The 24,100-nt window shown below is 46.9% G+C and overlaps 3 protein-coding genes across 5 annotated transcripts; 2 read left to right on the forward strand and 1 right to left on the reverse strand.

Moving 5' to 3' along the window:
• Window positions 1–12,772: 12,772 nt before the first annotated feature.
• On the forward strand, window positions 12,773–16,743 carry LOC117578551 (slit homolog 2 protein). Of its 3 annotated transcripts, none has more exons than XR_004573386.1 (8): window positions 13,449–13,543; window positions 13,881–14,467; window positions 14,546–14,768; window positions 14,833–15,122; window positions 15,186–15,366; window positions 15,447–15,586; window positions 15,670–16,026; window positions 16,262–16,743. XR_004573386.1 is itself a non-coding variant. In XM_034264138.1 (8 exons), the coding sequence occupies exons 2-8, from the start codon at window positions 14,074–14,076 to the stop codon at window positions 16,277–16,279; spliced, it is 1,425 nt and encodes a 474-aa protein (XP_034120029.1). In that variant the 5' UTR covers window positions 13,449–13,543; window positions 13,881–14,073; the 3' UTR covers window positions 16,280–16,742. The 3 variants fall into 3 exon arrangements, 2 of the variants coding, with proteins under 2 accessions (XP_034120018.1, XP_034120029.1); XM_034264138.1 differs by having other exon boundaries at window positions 15,670–15,848; window positions 16,262–16,742; XM_034264127.1 differs by having other exon boundaries at window positions 12,773–13,543; window positions 15,670–16,281.
• A 1,314-nt stretch (window positions 16,744–18,057) lies between these two features.
• On the reverse strand, window positions 18,058–19,615 carry LOC117578578 (ornithine decarboxylase 1). The gene is made up of 6 exons (XM_034264163.1): window positions 19,309–19,615; window positions 19,099–19,256; window positions 18,738–19,035; window positions 18,429–18,677; window positions 18,301–18,369; window positions 18,058–18,245 (listed from the first exon to the last, which is right to left on the reverse strand). The coding sequence occupies exons 1-6, from the start codon at window positions 19,579–19,581 to the stop codon at window positions 18,105–18,107; spliced, it is 1,188 nt and encodes a 395-aa protein (XP_034120054.1). The 5' UTR covers window positions 19,582–19,615; the 3' UTR covers window positions 18,058–18,104.
• A 2,217-nt stretch (window positions 19,616–21,832) lies between these two features.
• Window positions 21,833–23,458, forward strand: LOC117578588. Its single transcript, XM_034264175.1, has 2 exons — window positions 21,833–22,051; window positions 22,268–23,458. Exons 1-2 carry the CDS (start codon window positions 22,010–22,012, stop codon window positions 23,216–23,218), a joined length of 993 nt encoding a protein of 330 aa, XP_034120066.1. The 5' UTR covers window positions 21,833–22,009; the 3' UTR covers window positions 23,219–23,458.
• Window positions 23,459–24,100: the final 642 nt, after the last annotated feature.

A 24,100-nucleotide genomic window follows, 5' to 3' on the forward strand; every position in this document is an offset into this window, starting at 1 on the left:
TTTTGGCAAAAGGGAAAAGGGAAAAGGGAAAAAGGAACTTTTGATTACGAACGAGGGAAATATTCACGAGCAAAGCTGCCATTGTGGCGCTGTCACTGGTGGTGCTTCATCATGCTCCGCCTGGGTGACAGGAGCCGGAAATACTGGGAAGGGTGGGGCGCCACAGCGTCGTGGAGAAGAAGGCAGAGAACACGCTAATGTATCGTTCGCGCTTTGTCCAGAGTGTTAACAGATTAGTTGTTTACATGCCACAAGTAAATGAGTTTTCGTTGCCGCCACCGTTGCAGAGGCGTGAGAGTGAGAGGCACACCCCACAACCCACAACCCACACCCGAATCCCGAATGCCACCCCATGCATATGTACAGGGTATGTATGTATGTATTGGCATTGCCATCGCCATTGCCTGCCACTTCGCTTCCCCCCCTACATGTGGCACTCGCACTGCACTCTCCCTGCCCCAGCCACTGGCATCGGCATCGGCATCCATCCATCGCCGCTGGCTGGGCTCTCTTGTTAAATCTGAACGATGACTTTTTGAGTAGTTGGTTGAGCGTTTTGGACAATTTCATTACGTGAGCGGCAATCGTTGTTCAAGGATATCTGTGCGTGTGTATGCAAGTGTGTGTCTGTGTGTGTGTGTGTGTGTGTGTCAGATACATAGATACTGGGGATGAGGCAGAAGATAGAGCACGCATTGCGGCATCTCCATGGCTCACATTATGTGCTGCAGCGGCTCCTGCTGCTGCTCCTTGGTCCTCTGAATACGCTCATTATGGTATCGATCACCATTCATGAGCCACATTTGACGCAGGCAGCGAAAGATACAATCGAAAGATATGCACCCAAAGGCAGAGACATAAACATAAATGCAAATGCCATTGGACGGGGAGGGTGTGAAAGTCTTTGTTGGATTTGGATGTGTTGTTCGGGAGTACTATAGAAGACCTCATCAAAGATAAAGGGACCCTTTATAATTCATACATTTACCTACACTCACGCGAATAATAAACCACGAACTACAAGAGAAAGAAACACACTCTAAGCTGCAGGAAACTGTTAATTTTTCAGAGGACAGACCTCTAGCCCAAGGACAAGTTAATCATTGAAAAATGGAATTGTGCAACATGTCTTGGGTTCGCTATTGGCCATAGCTAAATATTAAAATTAGAATCAGGTGAATGTATTACATTCGTTTATCCTAACAGATTTCCCTTTAGATTTTCCCTCTGAAGTCCAAAAAGCAATTGCGATTCCATTTGAATTGGGTAACGAACCGTGATTTTTGTCGGGGGAGTGCTGCCGTACTCGTATAATGTCATATTGTTGACAATTGCGCTTGCGGTGCTAATCAAAATATCCAACTCCGGAGTGGAACTCCTCGACTCGACTCTCGACTGTAGACTCCGGCAAACTGTGTCACTGGCCCAATCGAATCATACGCCCAGTGGTCCATTAAATGACAACATTTGCGCGCTTACACTGGAAAGCGCCCTCTCCAGTTGCAGCATCCTTTCGAGGGCGGTATTTGGCTGCTGAAAAAGTGGAAAAAGGCCGCATGCAATTAGGCCAAATGCGAGTGCCGTGATGGTTGCTCAAATTCGTTTTGCGAAAACAATTAAAAGGCAATTAAAAGCAATTTTTAGATTGGCCAGGCTTTACTAAAGGCTTCATCGCTCCACAAAAGCCAACCGCAAACAACAAAGGGCAGAGCAACTCTTGCTGGGGTTTCGCTGGGGAGCCCGCGGGCAGAAAGTAAATTTCTATTATTGCAGTCTAGTGTGCCCTACATATGCTGGGGTTTGGGACATGAACAGGAACAGGAACGGGGCCTGGCCCTGGGTCTGTTGGAAAATCAAATTTAAATAGATTCCTCGTTTTTTGTTTAGTTCTGGCCGAGGATGTGCGTTGGTCCTCCCTCGAGGGTAACTAAGTTGGTATCCCTTTGTCTGGGTCTCAATTTGTTCGGCATAACTTAATCTGATTTCAAGTACCTGAATATTTATATAAGCGACAGTGGGACAAGGGCTGTTGGACCTGGAGGTGTTGAAAGTGTCACATTAAACACACAATATACAGCGGGTGGTGGACAGTATCAATCACTTCTTATTCAATTTAATTTATATATTATTTGGTTGGGCTTTCTTCAAGAATAATTTGACCCAAGTGTATCCCATGGTGTGTGTGAGGGGACCTCACACTGGGCCACATTCAAAAAGGGATCAAAATTCAATTTCAACCTTAGATGAATTCGTTTCTCCTTCGTACTGCCGTATGCCCGTCTGTGGCTTGTGGCTTTTGGACTAGAGTTCGTTAACCCATGTGGAAAGGTTATGAAATGTTTGGCCAAAATACCGCATCCAGGAATAACAACTGGCAACAAGCAAAACTTGGCAATTAACAAGTTTGTCGCTGAAAATATTTAATATTTTAATTTATACGAAATTCAATAAATCGAGAAATGAAATGAAAAAGCCAGAATTACTGTCGCACTGATTGAAAATGAAGAGATGGAATAACTCTATAAGCAACCAAAAGGTGCACAAGGGGGCAGGCATCCTCAATGATGAAAGATCGGCGCTGTGGCAAGGCATTCGTTTAATTTACATCGTTCTTGTTGTTCTGCTTCTTCGGCTCTGGCTCCTGCAGACGCGCCGGCGTTTAGAGTGGAGAGTGGAGAGTGGAGAGTGTGGAACGTGGAGCCTAGAGGACTTCCAGTCCCTATCGAAGTCAGTCGTCCCTGCCTCAGTAGCAGTCGCAGTCACATTTTTGTGGCTGCTGCCCCCTTCTGGTGCGATTCGGCTGCATTCCATTGTCATAAGGCTGGCGACGGCGGCAACGGTTGCCCCAAGAAATATCTTTGGGCATTAGGTTGCGGAGGAATGCCGGCAATTCGTGGCAAATGTATTGAGCTGCATTTAATAATTATGATGGGGACGTGGTCGACAACTCAGGCAAACGGACCGCATTTTGCTGGCCTGGCTGACTTGCTGACTTTTCGGCTGTTCCGCCTAATGGATATGTCAGACAGTCTCGCTGTCGGCAGACGGCAGACGGGAGGCGGCAGACGACAGACGACAGACCAGCTCAGTGTCATCTGCTTGCCCATGCCCAGGCCTGCCCCATCAGTATCGGGAGCAGCAGGAGAGAACCATTTGGCCCGGCTACTGTTTAGTCAGAGCTGCGCATATTAATCAACTTTCCGCGGAGGTGCGCGACGAAGAGGAGCAAACGAGCATCCTCATCATCATCATCATCATCATCATCATCATGAGAAGGCATCGTCAAGTGATACGCGGCACGGAACATGCGTGAAATCTTCTGGCCAAGGCAAGATTAAGCCCGGACCAGTGGCTTGGCCAGAAGGAGTATATAAAAGAGCTTCAACGAGTGAAGATCGTCAGCTGAATATCCCTCCGAAATGAATCCCCGACTACGCCATTGTCTGTTGGGGGTTTTTTGCGACACTTTGACCAGTCGTGCCACTTTTGATATTGCCATCACCACGCAAAAAGTGTGAAATTGTCGGACTACTGCAGGAGCAGACACCGATGCAGCCTCGCTGTCGAGCTCCAGCCTCGGACTGGAGTGGTTGCCTGGTGGTTTAATTAAGTCATTAACACCAGGGGCTGCCAGTGGGGGAACTCTCCCTCCTCTCGCTTGCTGCTTTTTTTCCCTGTGGACAATATCGAATTTGCCATATTTGGTCAAAATAATCTGATCGAAATGGTCCGTGGAAGCGATACTGTTGGCCATACAAATATATAAATTATGCAATGTTTGCCCATTATAAAGCGTAGAATGGGAATGGGAATGGGAATGGGCTACTGCACGGCACATTCATCAATACGATTGACATTTTGCTGTCAACTTTCATGTCGCTCTCCCATGGGGACTAAACTGATTGTGGCCTAACTAAGCATGTGAATCGGAGTTGAAGTGGGAATAATCGGGGTTGGGTTGCCTAACAAGCGCTAAGTGGATAATTACTGCGATAGCTCTGATCGTCTGGTTCGGTGCTAAAAAGCATCATTATGCCAAGCATACTCCGTACTTCGAGAAATGACAATGGTGGCCCCCCACCCGCAGCTAATGATCAATCCTCTCTCTCTCACTTTTTGTATCTGCATGCGCATGTCGATTGCCATACGAAAAATAAATGAGTAAAAACGGTAACAAGAAAGAAACATGGGGCTTTCGCTGCCCATCAAGAAATAATACCCTCTGCTGGGGTATGACAAGAAGAGCACACTCAATTATAAACTAGTAGATAGAGGTGGGGAGTGTCAATTAATGATCTGCTTCTGTCTCCCTCCCAGTCACTCCCCCCTCCAGCACACACAAAAGAAACGAACGTCAAACTGCGCGTCAAATGAGCAATGAGCTTAATTCGTTGCGCCTGCGCACCACTTACTCTCTCCCTCTCTCGATTACTCTGCCTCTCTATATCTCCTCTTCGGTCAATTGCGTTGATTGCCTTTGTTTTAATTCCCCCCTTGGGGGAAGATGGAGGGAGATAGAAAGTATTTTGACTTCTGCTGCTCTTTCGCTGGCTCGGTTCGGCTCTGTCGTTCGTTCGTTCGTTCGTTCGCTCGTTCGTTCGTTAATTGAACGGGAATGCTTTGTGACATTATTGTGTGTGGTGTTGTTCCTTCCTCCTCTCTCTCTCTCCCCTCCGTTCCTTCTCCACCTCTGACATACAAATATAAATGAATGTAACGCCTACCCAGCGAAGCAACCTTTTGTTTTTCCTTTTTCGGCAAGAGGGAGCGAGCGATCACCTATGTTGAACACATACCCGTAATATCCGCTGTCCATTGTTCTTGGCCACAAATTCATTAGGAGCGGAATGGGTGTTGACGTCTCCGAGTGTGAGTGTGCGAGTGTGTGAGTGTTTGAGTGTTTGAGTATGAGTGTGGCTGTGAATGGAACTGTGCCACACAGCCTGGCTATTAATTAGATAAGTATCTTGAGAAATTGCCCATTTTCAAATAGACGGCGAGCATTCGCGTAATTAGATTTGCTTTTCACAACATTTACGTTTGGGGCGCGGCCCAGTGGAGCGGCGGGAGGGTAGTGGATTTGAGGGCAGTCAAGTGGAGTGTGGAGTGTAGTAATGCGATGTCTTGCCCAGGTAAAAGTCGACAGGTAAGAGGCAGGCGCGTGAGTATATACGTGTTTCCACCTATTGCCATGCAACTTTTAAGTTCCCCCATACGATTTCATAATAACACCAACGATAGAACAAGATTTCGTTTCGAAAAGTTCCGATGTTTAGCTGAGGTCAAGATAAAGGTATGTATATCTACCTGTGCTTCCGTGAGTCATTTCAGTTTAGTTGAACTATCACACAGATCACGCACCCATCGCTAGAGAGCAGAGCCAAGGGGTCTGCCTGCTGCCCGTTGATTGCATTTGGCGGCTGCGACTCAACTAACCTGGGCGATTAATCATTGCCAGAGCCCAGTACGAATACGAGTGTACGAGAGCCCGAACTCAGGCTCAGGCTCAGGCTCAGGCTCAGACCCATGCCGGTGACCCAGCGAACACGAGCAGAGGCAGAGGCAGAGGCAAAAGCAGAAGCAGAAGCAGAAGCAGAGGCTACCGACATCAACCGGGCCATGTGTAAATGCCGCTTTGCGGTTTGTCACAATTTATGAGGTGATAATTATTCATGCCGAGCTGCAGAACTGTCATAATATTGTAATTAACGTTAGGCCAGCAATAAAATTAAACGCATTTGATTGCGGCCGCAGTTGTATTGGTAGGTTGACCCGCAGTGGTCAGCCGCTTTCTCTCCCTCTCTCTCTCCTAGGGTATGCCAATTACACCTTGGCCAGTCCAGGCCGCTCTCGTTTCCCTCTGGTTTCCCATGACTCCAAATCCAATGCGGAAATTACCAAAGCCACAGCCTAGGACACATCGGGGGAAACCGAGTCAGTCGATCGATAACATCGTCCTGTCTGGAAACAGGAAAACTATAAGAAAATCCACAAACTAATCACGAAAAAGGAAATAAACGAAGGCAGCAAACACACACACACACAAATGCTCAATAATGTTGGTACTTTTGAAATCGAATCATTGGAATCACCTTCACCAGGAGCAGTCGACGGCAATTCGAGTATTTCCTGGGCATCGGACACCGCGGGACTTGGTTGTGGTTATACAGATGCTCCGATAAGTTATGTTCAACATTTTCTTTGGAAAACGAACTGATAAGCGTTTCCATTGAGAAAGCAGCTGCCTTCTTGCCAAAATGTGAACCTAAAACTGTTCCAATTAATAACCTTGTAGATTATAACAATTAGCTTTGTTAATTCGCATAAATATAAGGCATGGACTTGTTCATTCTTCGTGGAGAAACTAACCCCTAACTGTTGGGAGAGAGGAAAAGCCAACCCTCCTCCTTGCCATGACTATGTAAATTGACTCATCCGTGTAGTCAGTCAGTGGTATCCGACTGAGTTTCAGATTATGCCAACATTCTGCACAAATGCTGTAATTTGAACTCACTTCAGCTTCAGACATGGGCAGGAGGTGCAGGGGACAGGGGACAGGGAACAAGGCAATTCTTGGTGTGCCACCTTATTCGTATTTTCAATTTTTTCCTGATTCACTCGTGAATAGAAATAGAAATCATTGTACGAGTGTACGTATAGTATTGTGCTTTGTATGCCTATGTACCATGGCATGGCCTCTGCTAATGGCATAATGCGCCTTCCCTGCCTTCCCTGCCTTCCTATTGCCTCCTTCCCCTGGCTGCGTCAATGGTCTCTGTCCTTGCTGTGGCCGTGCTGGGCCGTTCCTCGGGTTCGCTTGGCCTCTCGTTGGGCACAACAGTAACTGATTTTTTAATTTCATTATGGCGCACAATAGGCGTTCCATGTACTGTGACGATTGTGACCCGTTGACTACCATGCAATGCCCTCCGCCACGCCAAATGCAGGAGGGATTGAAATTGTTGCCATTTAATGTGGCTGCCATTGCCCTCTCCTTTGTGTGTGGGCATGGGCGTGAGCATGGGCCTCGACCGGGAACTGGGCAGGAGGAATGAACACTTATACAGGCACATGTACCTATGTGTGTATGTACGTGTGGACACATAATGTGCGCAATTTCAATTTATTTGTATTGCAAAGTTTGAACAGTGGAGTGGAAATGTTCGCCGAGTGTACGTACCGTACCGCTAACGTGGCTTTTGTGGCATTTATGCTTCTGTTTCTGTTGCCATTCGGGGGGTGGTTTGCCTTCGGCCAAGTGTTGTTCGGGGTTTGCAGGGGGGCAGTGGTGGAAGGAGCGCCCAGTGGGAGTGGTTTCTAACGCCCGAAAATGTGAGGCACGAACGCGCGACGCCATTTCAAAAGGAAAATATAAACTCTTGTGGCCAGTGACGTAGTCAGCAGCTAAAGGGGGGTTTAGTACAAAATATTTTGTTTGCAAGTTCAAAATGCTCCATCAATGGAACCCAAGCATGTATTCTCAAAAATTGTTCGTCTATTAGTGCTTGGAAGTAGATAAATATTCTATCTAAATCTGTCCATATGTACATCTTAGCCTTAGATCTCCCTGGCTAACCCATCGCTACCCCCACTACTGCCCCAATCAGCGCACGTACTCAATGTATTACAAAATGACTTCCATGTCATGTAACTGGCCGCTCGGAGGATGAGGATGGAACAGATGGACCGGGATGACGCCCCGTCGGGTCTCCTTTGAATTACGCTCAAAGTTGGAACAACTGTCCGACACCAGCCGCAGCCAGACCGCTTTCCCCTCCTCCCCAGTGAGCATGTTGGAAATCACATAATGTGTCATTTAATAATCAAGCTCAATATTGACAACGACGCAACAACAGCGCAACAATGTGTGCTGCAGGGGCCAGTGGGAGCGAAGAAGCGGATAGGCAGCAACAATCCCGCCATTAGGCATAAGTTCGTTTGTATCTGTGCTGTGTGTGGCGACGGCAGCAGCCATTGGCACAATCATAAAAGCATAGCAAGCATATCTATTGGGTACTCTTCACATTCATCTCCAATCATCCCATCCCATTCCACACCATACCAAACCATACCAACCATCGCTTGAGGCCTGCTGCTGCTGCTGCTGCTGCTGCTGCTGGAAATGAAATAAAAAACTTAAATAAACCTTAAATGAAAAATTCAACTCAATTGAATTCGTTAGCGTGAAATGTCGTTCTTCCTTGTTACTTCATCGTCATATAGCAACATTCCCAGCGACAAGGAGAAACGAACACAACGAACTTTATCGTAATCATCGTCAGTGCACATCAATGTCATGTCGGAGCGGGTCTGTTTCAGCCATTGTCGAGCCTGTCCTCCTGTCCTCCTGTCCTCCTGTCACTGGCAATGTCCTTTGGGGCGGACAAAACATGTGGGATGGAAGGTTTTTAAAGGAAAGCTTTAAGAATGATTCCAAATGGAGCGGAAGACGATAATGGGTAGCTTATTTCTAAGTTTACTTCTACAGCACATCATAAAAGGGTTGCAAGTGCAGATATCTTAGGTTATATTTATAATTCCATGCATCAAAACATTTAGTTCTTATGGAGGAAAGGAACAGCCTGTCGTCGGATGGGCCCCACGGTGTGGCAGGTAGTTTTCACACAAAGGAACACTAAGAGAAGAGGAATACTTTTCAAACATGGTCAATGATTACGACGACAATGATGATGATGATGATGATGATCGTTGCTATAATGACTGCGATGATATGGCAGAAATGAGCGAGGCGGATGCCAATGCTAGCAAATGCGGCCTGTCAACACGACTCGACTCGACTCGCTACCGTGTGCGGGGGCGACTTTGCTCTCTGCTGTGCTCTGCTCTGCCACGCCACCATAGCCACACCGCCCGACAAATTGCCATTTACACCACTCTCAAAGGCAGTTACAACAACACCGACAAGTGGCACGGGCACGCACACAGCTGCAGAGACATTGTGTAGACTTGTGCCGGTGTGCGAGTGTTCATTGAGCATTTATTCTCCCTTCAAGTTCCATCCATATGGTTGTCTCTTTTCTGCTGTAGTGGGGCGTGACCAAGTCCGGACACGCCCTCTTCCCCAATGGCAGCCACACAAGACAGTGTAAAAGAGAGAGATGGAGAGAGAGAGAGAGAGAGAGAGAGAGGGACAGCCATGTATATAGCTTACATCCGCTACATCTGTGTCTGTGCACAGGAAAATATCACAGATGCAGATACTTTGTTGCAGCAGCAGCGACAGCAGCAGCAGCAGCAGCAGCTGTAGCTGTAGCTGTAGAAGAAGCAACTTTGAGTAGCTGCCTTTGACGTATTTTGAATAAATTTTAATTGAATTCGCACAATGAAACTGTTTACTTAACTTGCCACTTTGCCCGATGAGCTTCATCTGAGCGCCAAAGCCAGAGCCAGAGCCAAAGCCGAAGGCAAACCCAAAGCGAATATACGGTTACACACTCGTGGAGCGTGGAGAGCCCCTACTCTGGCCCTATCTACCATGTGTCGTTTAAATTGTGGCTGTGGCGGGAGTGAAGTCGAGTCTGTGTGCTCCTCTTAGCCTCTGTTTAATTACGCCAGCCAGTGGCTTGTTTTGGTTAGCTGCTGTTTTGTCTATGGAAGTCTATGCCTGCACTCTGCACAGTTTGTTTGATCTAATGAATTTTATAATATAACCCAATGGGTCTCAAGCTGTTTAATTAATCTGCTAAAAGAGTAGCTATCTATTTCTTTGGTTTGTTATTTCTGTTCATTAATCAATGAATTGTATCTTTGTAATCAAAGAAATAGTAAAAGAGGTAAGCACTCCACGTTGCCCCAATGACTTCTTTCAATTGATTAGACGACAGCTAAAGCGTCCATGAAAATGTGTGAATAAAGTAAAATAAATAATGAACGTAAACTGAGTCTCATTGCAGCGCTGGGTGATGGGGTCCCCGGCCCCTGCTGGACCCAGTGCTTCCGGTACATGCTACATGCCAGCGCACGGGTGCGCGGATCCCGAATCACGTGTCAGGTAAATGTGACGCGCAACACTCTTCTCCTTCATTAAGTTAATAACAGTTTTCCAAGTACAAAGCGAAATTCCGTTTCACAATTTTTCAGCGACGTTTTACAACGGCCCCTTCCCCTTCCCCATCGCCCGCTCTTCATCCACAGTCCCCGTCTCTGTTCCCTTTTGTGAGGCGACTGCAACTGTAACTGGAACGAACTGTTTTTGCTGTAACATCTCACAGATCTGTAATTTGCCATCGCTTGCCTTTTGATTCTTTGACGGTTTTTTGTTTGGTTTTGAATTACAGCCGCCGTGTTAAGACCCTCATCCTCATCCTCAACCTTACCCTGACCCTCACTCCCCCAATTGGCAGACCCCCCCACCGCCACACCGCCTGCAGGATTGTGTTTTACATCTTGATTATCTTCCGTTTGTTTATATAGGACGCAAAAGCAGAGACGGCACAGAGTGGCATACCACCAAGCAACCCCTGCTCCTCGTGCACCCCCCATTAGCAGCGAAGAAAAGTGAAATAAAATTCTATTCAAATCCATTCAAGGATAAGAAGTCAATCAGTCTTCAAAGTGTAAAGGATTTCGCACTTTGTCAAATGCAAAGTCCGCTCGTATCCCAATGCTGATTTCCCTCGGCTGGCTGCCACCTCTCTGCATCATAAGCATAAGCCACACTTCCGCAGCCACAGATGCCAGCCAGAGGACAGCGCAGCACGGGATGCTGCCTGCTCCAGTTGCCTGAAACCTTAATCCATGCCCTGAAACAACCCCAAGACGCTCAACAAGGCAAAGGAATATCAAATTGAAACTTTTGTCCAGACCAACCGCCAGATGAAGGCGTCTTGTGGCACGTGGCAACACCAGCACAGCACCATAAGCAGCAGCCAAGCCAAGAAGGGAATGGGTTGAACGGCCTGGCCTGGCCTGGCCTGGTCTGTCCTGTTCTTCAATTACCCTTTCGACGACGTTCGGTCATGTTATCATAATCGCATCCTAATTGCGACAAAATTACGCCCACGTGCGGCTGTAACCTGATCAGGATTGCCATCAAAGGAGTAGCCGTGCCTCGGCCTCTGCTTCTGCCGCTATGGTTGTATTAAACTCCACAAATTCAATATGTTTAACAGGTTAAAGGAGTCATGTGTACATCGTATGACAATGCACATCATAGCGGCAGAATGCAATTATAAAAGTAAAGGCAATTTCTATAAAGTTCCATTACATATACATATGTACATATCTATGTGAAAACTAAGAAGTACAAAATTAATGACAATTCCATGTGCATGTAACTTACAAAAATCAGAACAATAAAAAGTTAGTTACGCTAGGAAAATCAGACAATAGTTAAGATGGTAAAATTTCAAAACTGGCGCCAAGTTTCATAGCTGAGAGTAATTTACTGTCTGCTACCTGATATACTCACGAAATCTCGCCAACAAAAATGTACTTATCGTTATTGATTGACAACACTTGACAAAAGCTACAATGTGTGAAACTGTTAACGTGGCGCCATCTGTGTCTTCTCTTAGGAACTGAACCGGTTAAAAATAACACTTTTCAACACTGCAAAAATATTAAAAATTTTGATTGGCTTAAAGTAGAAAGTCGGAAAAAGTATTAAAAGTATTTATTTTTGAGTATTTATTTCAAAGCACTTGGCGGGAAATAGGAAGAATCTTAAATATTAAGATCTTACAAACAATACGTACCTGATTTAAAGCAATGAAATTGAGAGGGAAAACAATAAGTAAATTTAAAAAATAATTTTAAAATTCAAACTCGATTCAGTTTGGAAATTCTACCAGAACACTTGTAAAACTGACCCCTAATATAGTAGTTTGTGGTCGACGATTTTTAGTAAATTGAGGGTTTTTAGGTAAATTAGTTACTACATCATTTTCTGTGCCATTCAATAGGGAGGCTAAACTCAGGTAGTGATGCGTATATATTCTGGTATAACCGAACATGCAATAAAAATTCAGGTGTGAAAAAGCCGCTATCTACCCGTCGATGGCCAGTGGACAGTGGCAAGTTCAACAACCTGTAATACAAAATTACTTCGAAAGATTTATCAACTCCCTGTCCAGAACATTGCCTGGAAGATCTTAAGATTTACTTCAAATAACATTCCCGCCATGTTCTTTGAAATTCTATATCGAAAATAAATACTTTTAATACTTGTTTCCGACTTTTCAACTTTCAGCCAATCAAATTTTTCGTCAAAAGGGCAGTGTTATGTAATTTCCAGCACCAAGAACAGCTGGAAAGTTTTCCCGCGCTTTAGTCCGGAAGAACCAGCGAACAAAAAATGTAGTTTCGGTTTTTAAACAACAGAAAAGGAAAAGCAACTTATTCTGAAATGTCAGCGCCTCCTGTTGGAAATATTGCTAAGGGTTAGAAAAACGGGTATTTCCGGAAAAGAAATACGAAAAATCGGGTACTTCTGGCAAAAAAAAAGAATTAGATGCAGTTTCTAATCTTAATCTCCTTGATCTCATTCTCAATCCTTGCATCCCCTGGACGCATGATCCAAAGGTACCTCGCTTTGTTCATCTATGGCACCTAAAAGACTGTGATCTCCTTGCAAACAACATGAGCCATAGTTGGGCGCTTTGTTTTGTTTAAAGTTGGATCCCAAGAACTGAGTATGTAAGCACTGTTTAAATATAGCGAGTGGAGAAGCTCCCAAGTAAGCTTTTAGAAGCTCCGAAATGAAATCAACCCCCTGAACGCTAAATTGTCCCCCAGTTTTAGTCCGCAGTCCGCAATCGTCGGTTCTGCCAACCAAACGTGCTTCATATTCTAGTAAAAATAGACTTCTATTTATTTTCCGAATCTGCTGCTGCTGCTGCATGAAAACCCATTCCAAAGATAATGCAACAGGAATTACAGTGAAAACAACGGCAGCCCATGCATTGATTAATCACTGATAGCCCCCATTGGCGTTTTTCTGACTGTCCCAGCTCTGTGTGGTGTGTGCGTGTAACGTAATTTGAGGATACGTCTGGTAGTACATTCAAGGAACAGTTATAGCATCCGCTATAATAGATGTACGGACTGTTGAATTAGTCAGAAGCAACAATTACAAACAAATACCAAGACTCTCCTCTTCTGGCTTGTGTGTGTCTGTGTTTGGTTCTCGCGTTCGGGTGGTGTGTCCACAGCTACAGCGAGGAGGGAAGCGAAGACAACAAAACGGTTTGTGTCATTCAACAACCTCTTTGTAGCAGTATCGATTTTCCGTTACATCGTTATACACACACATTTGACCGACTTCGCACCCAGCCATTACGCACACGCCCAACCCCACACGCCCACACGCGTGAAGCCCCTCCTGAAGTTGAGGGCGGTGCGAGCAGGCGGGTTGATGCGCGGCGGCAGCAAGCAGAGGCAACAGACCAGAGCCTGAGGCAGAGCTAATCTGTTGGCTTTTCTTCGCGATTCCCGATTCCCCCAAGAGCGAATTTGTTGCATCTTGGCGGCACTGGAAGCATGTTTCAGTTGGCACTTGTCAGCGGACGGACAAACCATTTAGGTGAGAGCCACCACTTCCATAACGAGCGTAACCAGGCACGGCAGCAACAATAGGAGCGATCCCACTGTACGTACATTTGTACGTACGTAAGGCTCAATTGCGGGCAATTTATATTTAATCCACGAACCCATGATTCCACAACCCAAATAAAATCGCGCATTGTGCGCTTAATTTGCGTTTCTTTGTTGTTGTTGTTGTTGTTGTTGTTTCTGCTGAAGCTTTCATTTGGTGCCGTGCCGGATTTCAATGAATGTACCCGTACAAGCACTCACCCACATTCTCCGCTCTCCCCACTGTCTACTCTCCACTCTCCACTCTACACAATTCTTCTCGACAGGAATACAGCAATAGCCACTATACTGTAAATAGCATTCATCAGCATCTACTGCAGGCACAGCATCCACAACATCAACAATTTCCACAGCATCCACAACATCCACAGCATCCACGTGAAAGGTCAGTGACGGCACCTTGAGAACGTTTCTTTGCTGAGAGAAAGCTCAAACTCCGTGATCCACATCTACCAGTAAATGTTCATCATGATCCAGTTGAAGCAGCTACAGTTCCACTCCAGCCACGCAGCATTGATACTCATGCTGGCGGCGGTGGTGGGCGTGGGTCAGGCGGGCTCCCAGAACACACCCCAACAGCAGGTGTGTCCGGAGCAGGGCGACATCTCGCCTTGCATCTGCACGGTGAAAAAAAACGGTCTGGACATACTCTGTGAGACAACGGACTTGGCGCACATCACCAAATCCATGGGCACCCTCAAGGGCAAAAGTCCAATTATTTTCTACCTAAAGCTACGCCACAACAACTTGCCCAAGCTGCAGGGATTCGTTTTTCTTGCCCTGGACATTCGCCACCTGACCATACACAACAGCAGCCTGGCGGCCATAGAGGAGAACGCTCTCAGCTCGTTGGGTGAGTGGATCAAAAAGCTAAACACTGTACATGCATTTTGTAACACAACACCATACCTTGTCGCTTACCATATTTCAGGCACTGGACTCACACAGCTGGATGTGTCGCTGAACCAAATGAAAACCGTACCATCCCAGGCGCTGCACAATCTGTACCACCTGTTGATCTTGAACCTGAACCACAACAAAATCACCGTGATTCACAACAACGCCTTCGACGGACTAGGGACATTGGAGATCCTGACGCTCTATGAGAACAAGATCACCCAGATAGACCCGGAGGCGTTCCGCGGACTGGAAGGGTAAGTTTAACCTAGACCCTAGAGTGTATGTTCCATCTGCAACTAAAATCTGTGGGTCTTGCAGAAAATTGAAGCGTCTGAATCTGGGTGGTAACGATTTGAGCACAGTTCCGCAAAAGTCCCTGTCCATATTGGACACGCTGAAGAAGCTGGAAATACAGGAGAACAAGATCCGCACCATCAGTGAGGGTGACTTTGAGGGGTTGGTAAACCTTGACTCCTTGATTCTGGCCCATAACATGATCACAACCGTGCCGGCGAATGTCTTCATCCACCTCACCCAGCTAAACTCCTTGGAATTGGAGGGCAACAAGATCAGTGTTATCGATAAGGATGCGTTCAAGGGCTTAGAGGGTATGTGTTCATCACCACCATTATCTCTAGAGTCTGACATAATTTCGAACAATCACTCTTCAGAGAACCTGCAATATCTGCGCCTGGGTGACAACCAGATCCATTCCATTCCCAGCGAGGCACTGCGACCACTGCACCGTCTTCGCCATTTGGATTTGCGCAACAACAACATTAATGTCCTGGCCGATGACGCCTTCACCGGATTCGGAGACTCGCTCACGTTCCTCAACCTTCAAAAGAATGAGTAAAACTGCCTCATGATATGCCATTTCGGGGAATACTCTTACTCATCCGTTTTCGACCCGTTCTGCATTTAAATTTCAGCATCAAGGTGCTGCCGAGTGTGCTGTTCGAGAACCTCAACTCACTGGAGACGCTGAATTTGCAGAACAACAAGCTGCAACGCATTCCCCAGGACATCATGGAACCGGTCATTGACACTCTACGCATCATCGATATCAATGGCAAGTCATGAGCATCCAGTCATGTCACCCTTGAAATAAGCCACACAGCCGCAGCGTAGGAAACTAATCTCAATCGATTGCAGATAATCCGTTGAACTGCTCCTGCGAATTGACCTGGTTCCCAAAGCTGCTTGAGGACCTGAAGAATAAGGATGACGAAATGTCGCAGAAGAAGAAGCCGCTGTGCCACATGTCGTTGGACAACCGCGAGTACTTCGTGCAGGCCATGCCCACCGAAAAGATGCACTGCGCCGGCCTCAATGTGAGTCCCTCACCCACGAGCGGCGGTCTGATGCGGATACTGCAAGTGAACATTCTGGCCCACATTGCCATGTGTAGCGTGGCGTTTCTGATTAGCGTTTAATCGCTTTCGATCTGATCCGATCTGAAGCCTGTCGGTCCCCAGTCTAGTTAGGTCCGGAGACCACTTTTCCATGTGGGTCAGTTTCATATCCAGATTCAGATTCAAGCACAGTGATAGTGATGTTGATGTTGATGTTGATGGGCAGTCCTCTATTGCGGGCTCCCCATTTAATTCAATTCAATTCAAATCAAATCGATTCGAACCAATTCGATTCTGAACATAGAAAATCCCACGAAAGAACATGACCCATAGATACCTTTTGTATGCCTGCAAACCATTTCTGTGTTGTTGTATTGTATATTTTCTTATAGATTATAGTGAATCCGTGAATTATGCAACTCTGCCAATTATTAGACCCAAAAAGCACGCTTTACGAACCGAACCGAACCGTAGCGTTCGCTCCAACAGCAGCCTACCACCAACACCACCCACCTGCAGCAAAATGTCACCAGATCAGATCAGGCAATCCAGAGCGACATGTCCGTGTCTGTTCCTCTCACCTTCACCCTGTTGAATTGATGCACCCAACAGACAGACACAACAAGTTGCAACACCACCAACATCTACGACACCATCAGACACATGCACAGTAGCTCGACAGCGACAGCGACAGCGCCTTCCCAGCTCGCTCTCATGGAAGCACACACACCCCGAGAGGAGGGAGTTACATACATAGATGGTAGCATCTCTTACATATCGATACGGATAAAGCTTAGACCTAAGACCTTGATGTAATAGACGGAACTCAAACATATCAGAATTTAAAAGCAGAAGCGACAAGTGTTACGTTTAAGAAGGGACGCGAAATTATTGTTACGATTACATTTGAGCATTACATGTTACATCTTTCGTATTGTGTACATACTTACAAGTACATACATATATATATATATATATATATATATATATATATATATATTTATTATGCGTAGTTTATCGTCGTTTTGTCGTCGGTGTTGTGAGATACAATCATTATAAGCAAGTTTTCTTCGTTTCCTGACCTGTTCCCGTCCTGCCCTCCAACTGCACCCGCCCCCAAAGCAGCTTACAAGCAATCTAACCTAGTCGAAATTGTCAAATCTATAAAGATATCGATATACATATGCGTGTATGTCTAATTAACAATATATGAAACCCAACGCGGTTCCCACTGCGGGCAGGCAAATACATTTGCACATGGCAAGGCGATCGGCGATCAGGAATAGACACAAGAAAAACAAAACAAAAAGAAATCATTTGCATCAATCACCAAGAACTGATTATGGAATAAGTAGTTTGTACTCTTTATTTGCCAGAAAACATGGGGCAAGTACTGCAAATTGTAACTGCAGTCGACACTCATCCAACTTCCAATTACCAATTCCCTTCCCTATCCATTCCCTAAGTTCCGCACATGATCCCTATATAAAAACATACATATAATATACGTTATATTGTTATTATCGTGACATATCAAGAGCTCCTAGTGCTCCCACTGGATGACTCGTACACACCTAAAATATAGGCATTTTATAGAATTTACTTACATTTTTAAATCATGTGACAAGTTGATATTTATGCGCAGTGCAGAGCAGAGCAGAGCAGAGGAAACTCAACCTCAACACAGAGAATATTAGCAATGTGTATGCAAAGTGGAATTTTTGAAATGTTTTTATACACATATTTACTTTTATATACACATACAGACATGCATATATGAATTCTGTCTATTCAAACTAAGTTGTAAACTCCATTAGAAATTAACACTGACACTTGACGGGCTTCCGCCGGGTTGGCAAGCAGTCGGACCCACGCCACATCGACCAGTCCGAGGCTTCGGTCAGTAGCCACTCTCTGGTGCGATGGGGGCCAAGTGGCACTCCAGCGGCTCGCCAACCCGACAGCCTATCCAAAAGAGAAACAACCTCTGACAAAACGGACACGAAATATTTTCAAGAGAATGCGCTATACCACCAAATCGGGTCAGTATTTTTGGCAGCAGCTGTTCTCTTCGAAATATTGGAGAACCTCAGCAGAAATTGGGGAACGAAAGTTGCTTTTCATTAGAGGAGGCGAAGGAGGAGCCACATATGTCTACTCAGCCGAAATAATAAAGAATCCATGATGGTTACAAATACAAGAAAATGCTTTCTTTATGCCTGTCAGCTTTTTTAGTCACATGGCGCGGAAGTACAGGGTCCGTGGCAGCTCGAAGCCATTGAATGGACTGGCAATGGGCACCGTGTAAGCACCCATGTTGCGGAAGCCCAGCAGATCGCCACGGTTCAGGTTGGGCAGTCGCAGGTTCTCCGAGATCTGAAAATAACGAATATCAATATCAATCCATGGATGGTGATAGGGGAATTCCTACCTTGTCCAAGGCATCACAACTGGGACCCCAGATCACGGACTTGAATTCGGGCAGGGCCTCGGCTTCAGCCTACAAATAAATTAAGCTTCAGTTGATCTTTCGCTGTAGTACCTGCCGGCGGTACTAACCAAATAATGCTCTGCCGTCACCACCTGATGATCGTAGAGAATGCAGTTGAAGGAGCCGTAGACACCGTCATTCAGGTAGTACATGATAGTGTCCAGCTTTCCGGCCTCATTGCGCACCTCACGTTTGGCATGGATCTTGCAGACCAGCGTGTAGGCGGCCGCCACAAAGAAGCGTCCGGGCTCGGCAATGATCTGGACGCGATCATCTGGGAAGTGCCGCTGCACTGAGCTGTTGACACTCTCCGCAATCTGCAAAGTACTGTATTAGTATCCACACATTCTGTGCTTCGGTGGTCAAACTGAGCCCACCTTCTGAAACTTGTCATCATCGCTGCCGGGAAAGCCGCCACCGATGTCCAGGAAACTCATTTCAAAGCCCAACAGCTCCCCAAAGGTGAAGATGTTCTTGGCCTTCTTGATTGCCCGATCGTATGCCTCCAGCTCGCTGCAGCCTGAGCCCACGTGGAAACTGGTGCCGGTGACTTGCAGGTCAAGTGCCTTGGCCAGCAGCATGAGTGCCGTGGCGTCCGCGTCCGCATCGCAGCCGAACTTGTCGCCAAGCGGACACTGTGCCTCCTTGGCCTCGCTCTTGAAGCGCACAATCAGGCTGCGAGTGAGAGATCAATCGATAAGAGTGTAGTCGTAGGGAAAGATCTGATCGAGCACCTACTTGGAGTGTGGGTAGTACTTGTGCAGCTTGTAGATTTCGAACTCGTTGTCCACCGTTCCATTGGCCACCCGCTGCTGTTGGGCGTACTCCAGGTGACTGACCGGACGACAAGGATTGGCGAATATAATCCGCTCTGGCTCTACATTCAATCCCAGAACCTGCAGAGAATAGAAAATGTAATCCTCATATATCTTTGTGGATTTCTCTCACCAGTTTGAGTTCGTTCTTGGAGGCACAGTCAAAGCCGGCACCGAGATCCGCCAGCACCTTGACAATCATGGGATCATCGTTGCATTTGACGGCATAGTAGGGGGTGATTCGGGGAAGATGCTGCACCCAGAGATTATATTTCCGCTCCAAGCTAGACAGATCGCAAATGTTGAGGGCTTCGTCCACGTTCTGCAGCTTCGCCTGCTCCTCGATAACCCGCCGAATGTCGAGCTTGTGTTCGTAGTATTGGATTTCCTGCATTCCGCTCGACATCTTTGCACGGCTGCCCACTCAGAAAGAGACTGATTGAGAACGAGCGAGTGCCTCGACTTCGACTTCGACTTTGAGTGCCTTAGCTTGTCCGACTTTTAGGCGATAAGAATATTATCAGCATCATCGGAGTGCGACTAGGGGCCAAATCCGAACAGACTTGCGCGCCATTTAAGCTGGAAAGTGAATGCGGTCGTTGGCTCCGGGGGAACGAAACGAAACAATGAGGCTCTAATTAGCGGCAAAGGTCAAGCAGAGATTGTGTCGTCCGTTACAATTCCATGCCACAACCACATCCCTTCCTGCCGCGTGCCCCTAATATTTGCCAGAATGCGAAATTTACAACCAACAATATTTGGCATCGTAAATAATTTTAATGCCCTTGAGCCGCTGCTCGAGCATGTAAAACTAATAAAATGTAAATTTCCAACAGCGATTGAGGCCCATGTCCATGCCCATGCCCATGCCCATGCCGTGCCATCATCAAGACGTGCATAATTGACACTTGCCCGAGGACATGGACGCTCTTCTCTCCGGTCCTCGAGCCGTGTCAAACCCCTCCACACACCCCTAACAAATTCCACGGCAATGACCATAAAAATAGTCGAGTACGTGTCCTGGAAGCAGGAGAGGGATGGGCAGGGGAGGATTGCGGTCTGTTCTCCTGACAAATCGAGCGCAACCCCCCTTGAGGGCACATCGAACGGCAATTAAAAATTAAAATCCAACTTTTGTAATCGATATTGGCAATTGCGGCGCTCTTCATTCGGCACTCTACTTTTTCCAATCGCCTTTGCCGGAGATGGGTCTATCAATCAATTGTTAATTGGGCAACCTCATCAATATCTTCCGCCTCTGATCGGACACGACATGGCACCCCTTTGGGCCGCAAGCAAAGAGTATCTCTTTAAAGCACACAAACAGAAAAAACTGGCAAGAGCCGAGAATGACAACTGTCAAAAGTCAGAGTCGAAAAGCCGAAAAATATTGAGCGATGACCGAAAAAAGGATCTTGTCACGCTCAAGAGACCGAAAGATGGGATTGTCCTGTCGGTGCGAGTGCCGAATCATTGCGATTTGATTGCAATTTGCTGCGAGTGTCATCATTCACACTACGATTCATTTCAGTTTTCAATTCGGATTTCAAAATAGCCCGAAACCACAGCAATGTGTGTCCTTTGCGTCCTTCCCCTCACTTTGAGTGATGTGACAAATCGCCACAAAGTGCTAGCCGAAAATGTTTTCATTCTCGACAGTCAAATAAGAAGAGAGCTCGAATGGTAAAACTGGTTTGGATATTTACACGAAAATTCATTTAAATCATTTGCTTAATTTGCTTGAAATTTACATGCAAATGTCATTAATTAGGACACTGTGCACAGCAGTCAGTGCCTTGGAGTTTCGGCAACCATATCAATTGATTAAGACTTTAAATCCATTTCGACTCCCCATTCCGTAACTAAAATCCATCTATTACAATTTCCACTTGCTGTGGTCCTAGCTGATAGTCTTTTTATAGTGTTTTATTCCACCTCTTGAACAGCTGCAAGGTGTATGGCAGATAGGGACTTGATGTTCGGAGTTTACTCGTGTCTACACTTGATTTCATTATCATTTCGTCTATGGTCAAAGGTTCAGACAGCTTTGATTTGATTCCAGCCTATTTTACTATTCAAATGTGAATGAATAGAAAATGTTCTGCAGGCATTAATTGCAATTTTTTATATTCACATATACATATCCCTCCTTTTTGAAAGTATATTCCCAATAGTCTAAAGGAAGCCTTGTCAGGAAATAGCTTCATAATAAAGTTTCACGCGAGACTCTTGGCGCCAACACTGCCACACGAAGCCAATAATCCGAGGGCAGGAACTACCTTTGGCCCAGGATATTAGTGGGCGTAGGGGAGCCCAACCACTTGACCGGCCATTCGAGGGCACTCTGAGGAGGCTTGGTTCGGTTTAAGCACCGCTATTACCGCATTAGGCGACCTCCCTCCCCGCCCTGCCCCAATGCCCCACCCGAGATTCCGCAATCTGGGCGCTCGTCTGGCCATATTCTGCGGATTATACTGCGCCTGTGCCGACCGCGGCGTCGCGTCTCGTCGCGTTAGGGGTCGCCTCTCAGCTGGCATTTGCAGTGGCTGCCATGAGTCATGTGGCACACGACCGAGCCGAGGCAGGGTGTCCTTGCCGCCTGCTCCACCTGCAAACTGCCGCCAGCGCCGCTAGCGAGGTTTCGATTCCCATTACAGTTTCAGTTTTGTTTTGTTAGGCCAAGGTGCTGCAGCAGCCGTCGCAACCGTAGCGATGAGGCATGCCCCTGTCAAAGCCACAACGTTTAAGCCACAACAATAATAGCGATAATTGCACACACATTTCTGCCTTATTTTTGGAACACCGAGACGGCGGAGACGGAGACGGCAAGCAGAATGTCCCATTTGCTGAGGCGCACCAAAAAGTCCTGCCTGAAGGTGAGTTGGCGGCAGAGAGAGGAGAGTCAATGTGCTGGCCGAGTGGCAGTGGGGGCAATCGATAAAAAATCGATGCCCCTGAAGGCACTAAAATAAACATTAAGCAAACAGGCGGAACAGGAAACAAGGAACCTCCGCCTTCCGTGTAGTTTGTTACTCATGCGTCGCGTTGGCCGCTCACTCTGAACACTTTATTTTTAACGATTTGCATTGCAGTTGCTTCGCAAGATATCCACTTCAAGGCAGCTCTTTGTGCAGCGCCTGGACGAGGAGGATGGCGATGATGAGGATGAGATGGAGCCGTCCGATGGAGAGACGTATCCGCAGAAGGATGTGAACAGCAATTGCCACACAGCGGAGGCCATCTACGAGGAGCTGCAGCTGAACGAGTGTAGTCCCAAACCCGAGCAACACCAACACCAACACCAACAACACCAAACGCAACCAAAAGCCGTCCAACACTTTGAGTATGCCAGCGAGGCAGAGGAGGAGAAGCAGCCGCAGCCGCAGCTCCACTATCCGGAGACCAAGCTAGACCTGAGGAGCAGGTACTTGCTCAGCTCGAGCAACTATGAGGTACTCGAGTCCACCCCCGTCCCAGACTCTGGCATCGAGTTCGAGCGAGTGCCCTACAGGGAAAACGTGCGATATCTGCGGCACACCCCGTCCAACTCCAGTCTGGATCTGCATCTGCAGGTGGAGGAGCAGCAGAAGCAGCCGCAGCCCCAACCCAAACAGAAGCCGCAGCAGCCGCAACAGATGCCGACTGCGGCCAGGTTCCATCCGTGCAGCATCAGCCTGGGATCGAAGATCGAAGGAAACTACCACAACGTTGTGATCATGGAGCCGCCGCACGATGATTACCCCATTGTCAAGTGGGACATCAATGGCAACTCAATGGACGACGAGAGCATCGATCGTTGGCAGCTGTCCACCCACTGGGATGACTTTGATAGTCGGTGGCGCAAGGCGGCGACCGGTCCCTCCCACTTCCGATCCCGATCCCGATCCCAGTCGCAGTCACAGAGGTCGAGCCACCAATCGAGCTCCTGCACCCTGGAAACGTGGATCGATGAAGCGGAGCCGCTCAGCCTGGGGCCCTTCGTCGACGAAAATCCCCAAGTGAACGCTGGAACGCACAGTAGTCTTTGCCTTAAGAGCTTCTAGATTCGGAATTCGGAATTCGGAATTCGGTGGCCTTTGACTTTGACCTCCGCCCGAATGAAATTAGATGTAACCAGATATGTGAGAAATACCTAACCAGATACTTATGTACTTATGTTTGTAGCCGAGCCAATACTCGTATTGTATATGGTGGACCGCAATTTTCATTATAGAAAGTTGCTGCCAGAAATCCATTAAAATAAAGTGTTTGCGACGCTCCTTTGGCTCCATACCTTGAATGCACTTCAAACAATTTGTCTTTGCTGTCCCTCCCACCTACCAACCCACTCTCTCTCTCTCTCTCTCTCTCACTACGAAGCGGACGGCGCACGTCCTGCACGTGCTGAACATGCGTGAGAATCCCCGGACCTTTGGCTTTCCCACGAGCCACGAGCCACGGCTGCGATTTTGTTCTCGATTGCGAGTGAGCGACGGTGGTGCAAGTTCAACTTGCTGGCGTTGTCGCTGCTGCCTCTCGCCGTGCACTATCCATCCACTTGATTAGGGGTGGATTTCGTCGATTTCAGCTCTCTACTCAGTTCCATAGTCCAGCCGCCGCTTAGAGATTGTCCCACGCTGGCCCTGGCCCTGGCATTGGCCATTAAACATTTTCACTTTACTTTTTGTTACATTTGAAACCTGAGCGACAGCATGCCGAATCAAATTAAAAGCACTTTTTTATTATTTTCCATTTTCAATTCATTTCGAAATTGATATGAGCTCGAGCATTAATATCAAGCATACGCCACCACGGAAATGAGCAGAGTTATACTGAGGGTATCACATCTGAAATGGTCACATTTAGATGGCAATTGTTTGATGCCGACAATATTGTGGAGAAGGGAATGGAATGCAATTGAAACTGCAGGCATTTTGTATTCATTT

This window comes from Drosophila guanche, unplaced genomic scaffold (assembly GCF_900245975.1).
Source record: "Drosophila guanche unplaced genomic scaffold, DGUA_6, whole genome shotgun sequence".
NCBI lineage: Eukaryota > Metazoa > Arthropoda > Insecta > Diptera > Drosophilidae > Drosophila > Drosophila guanche.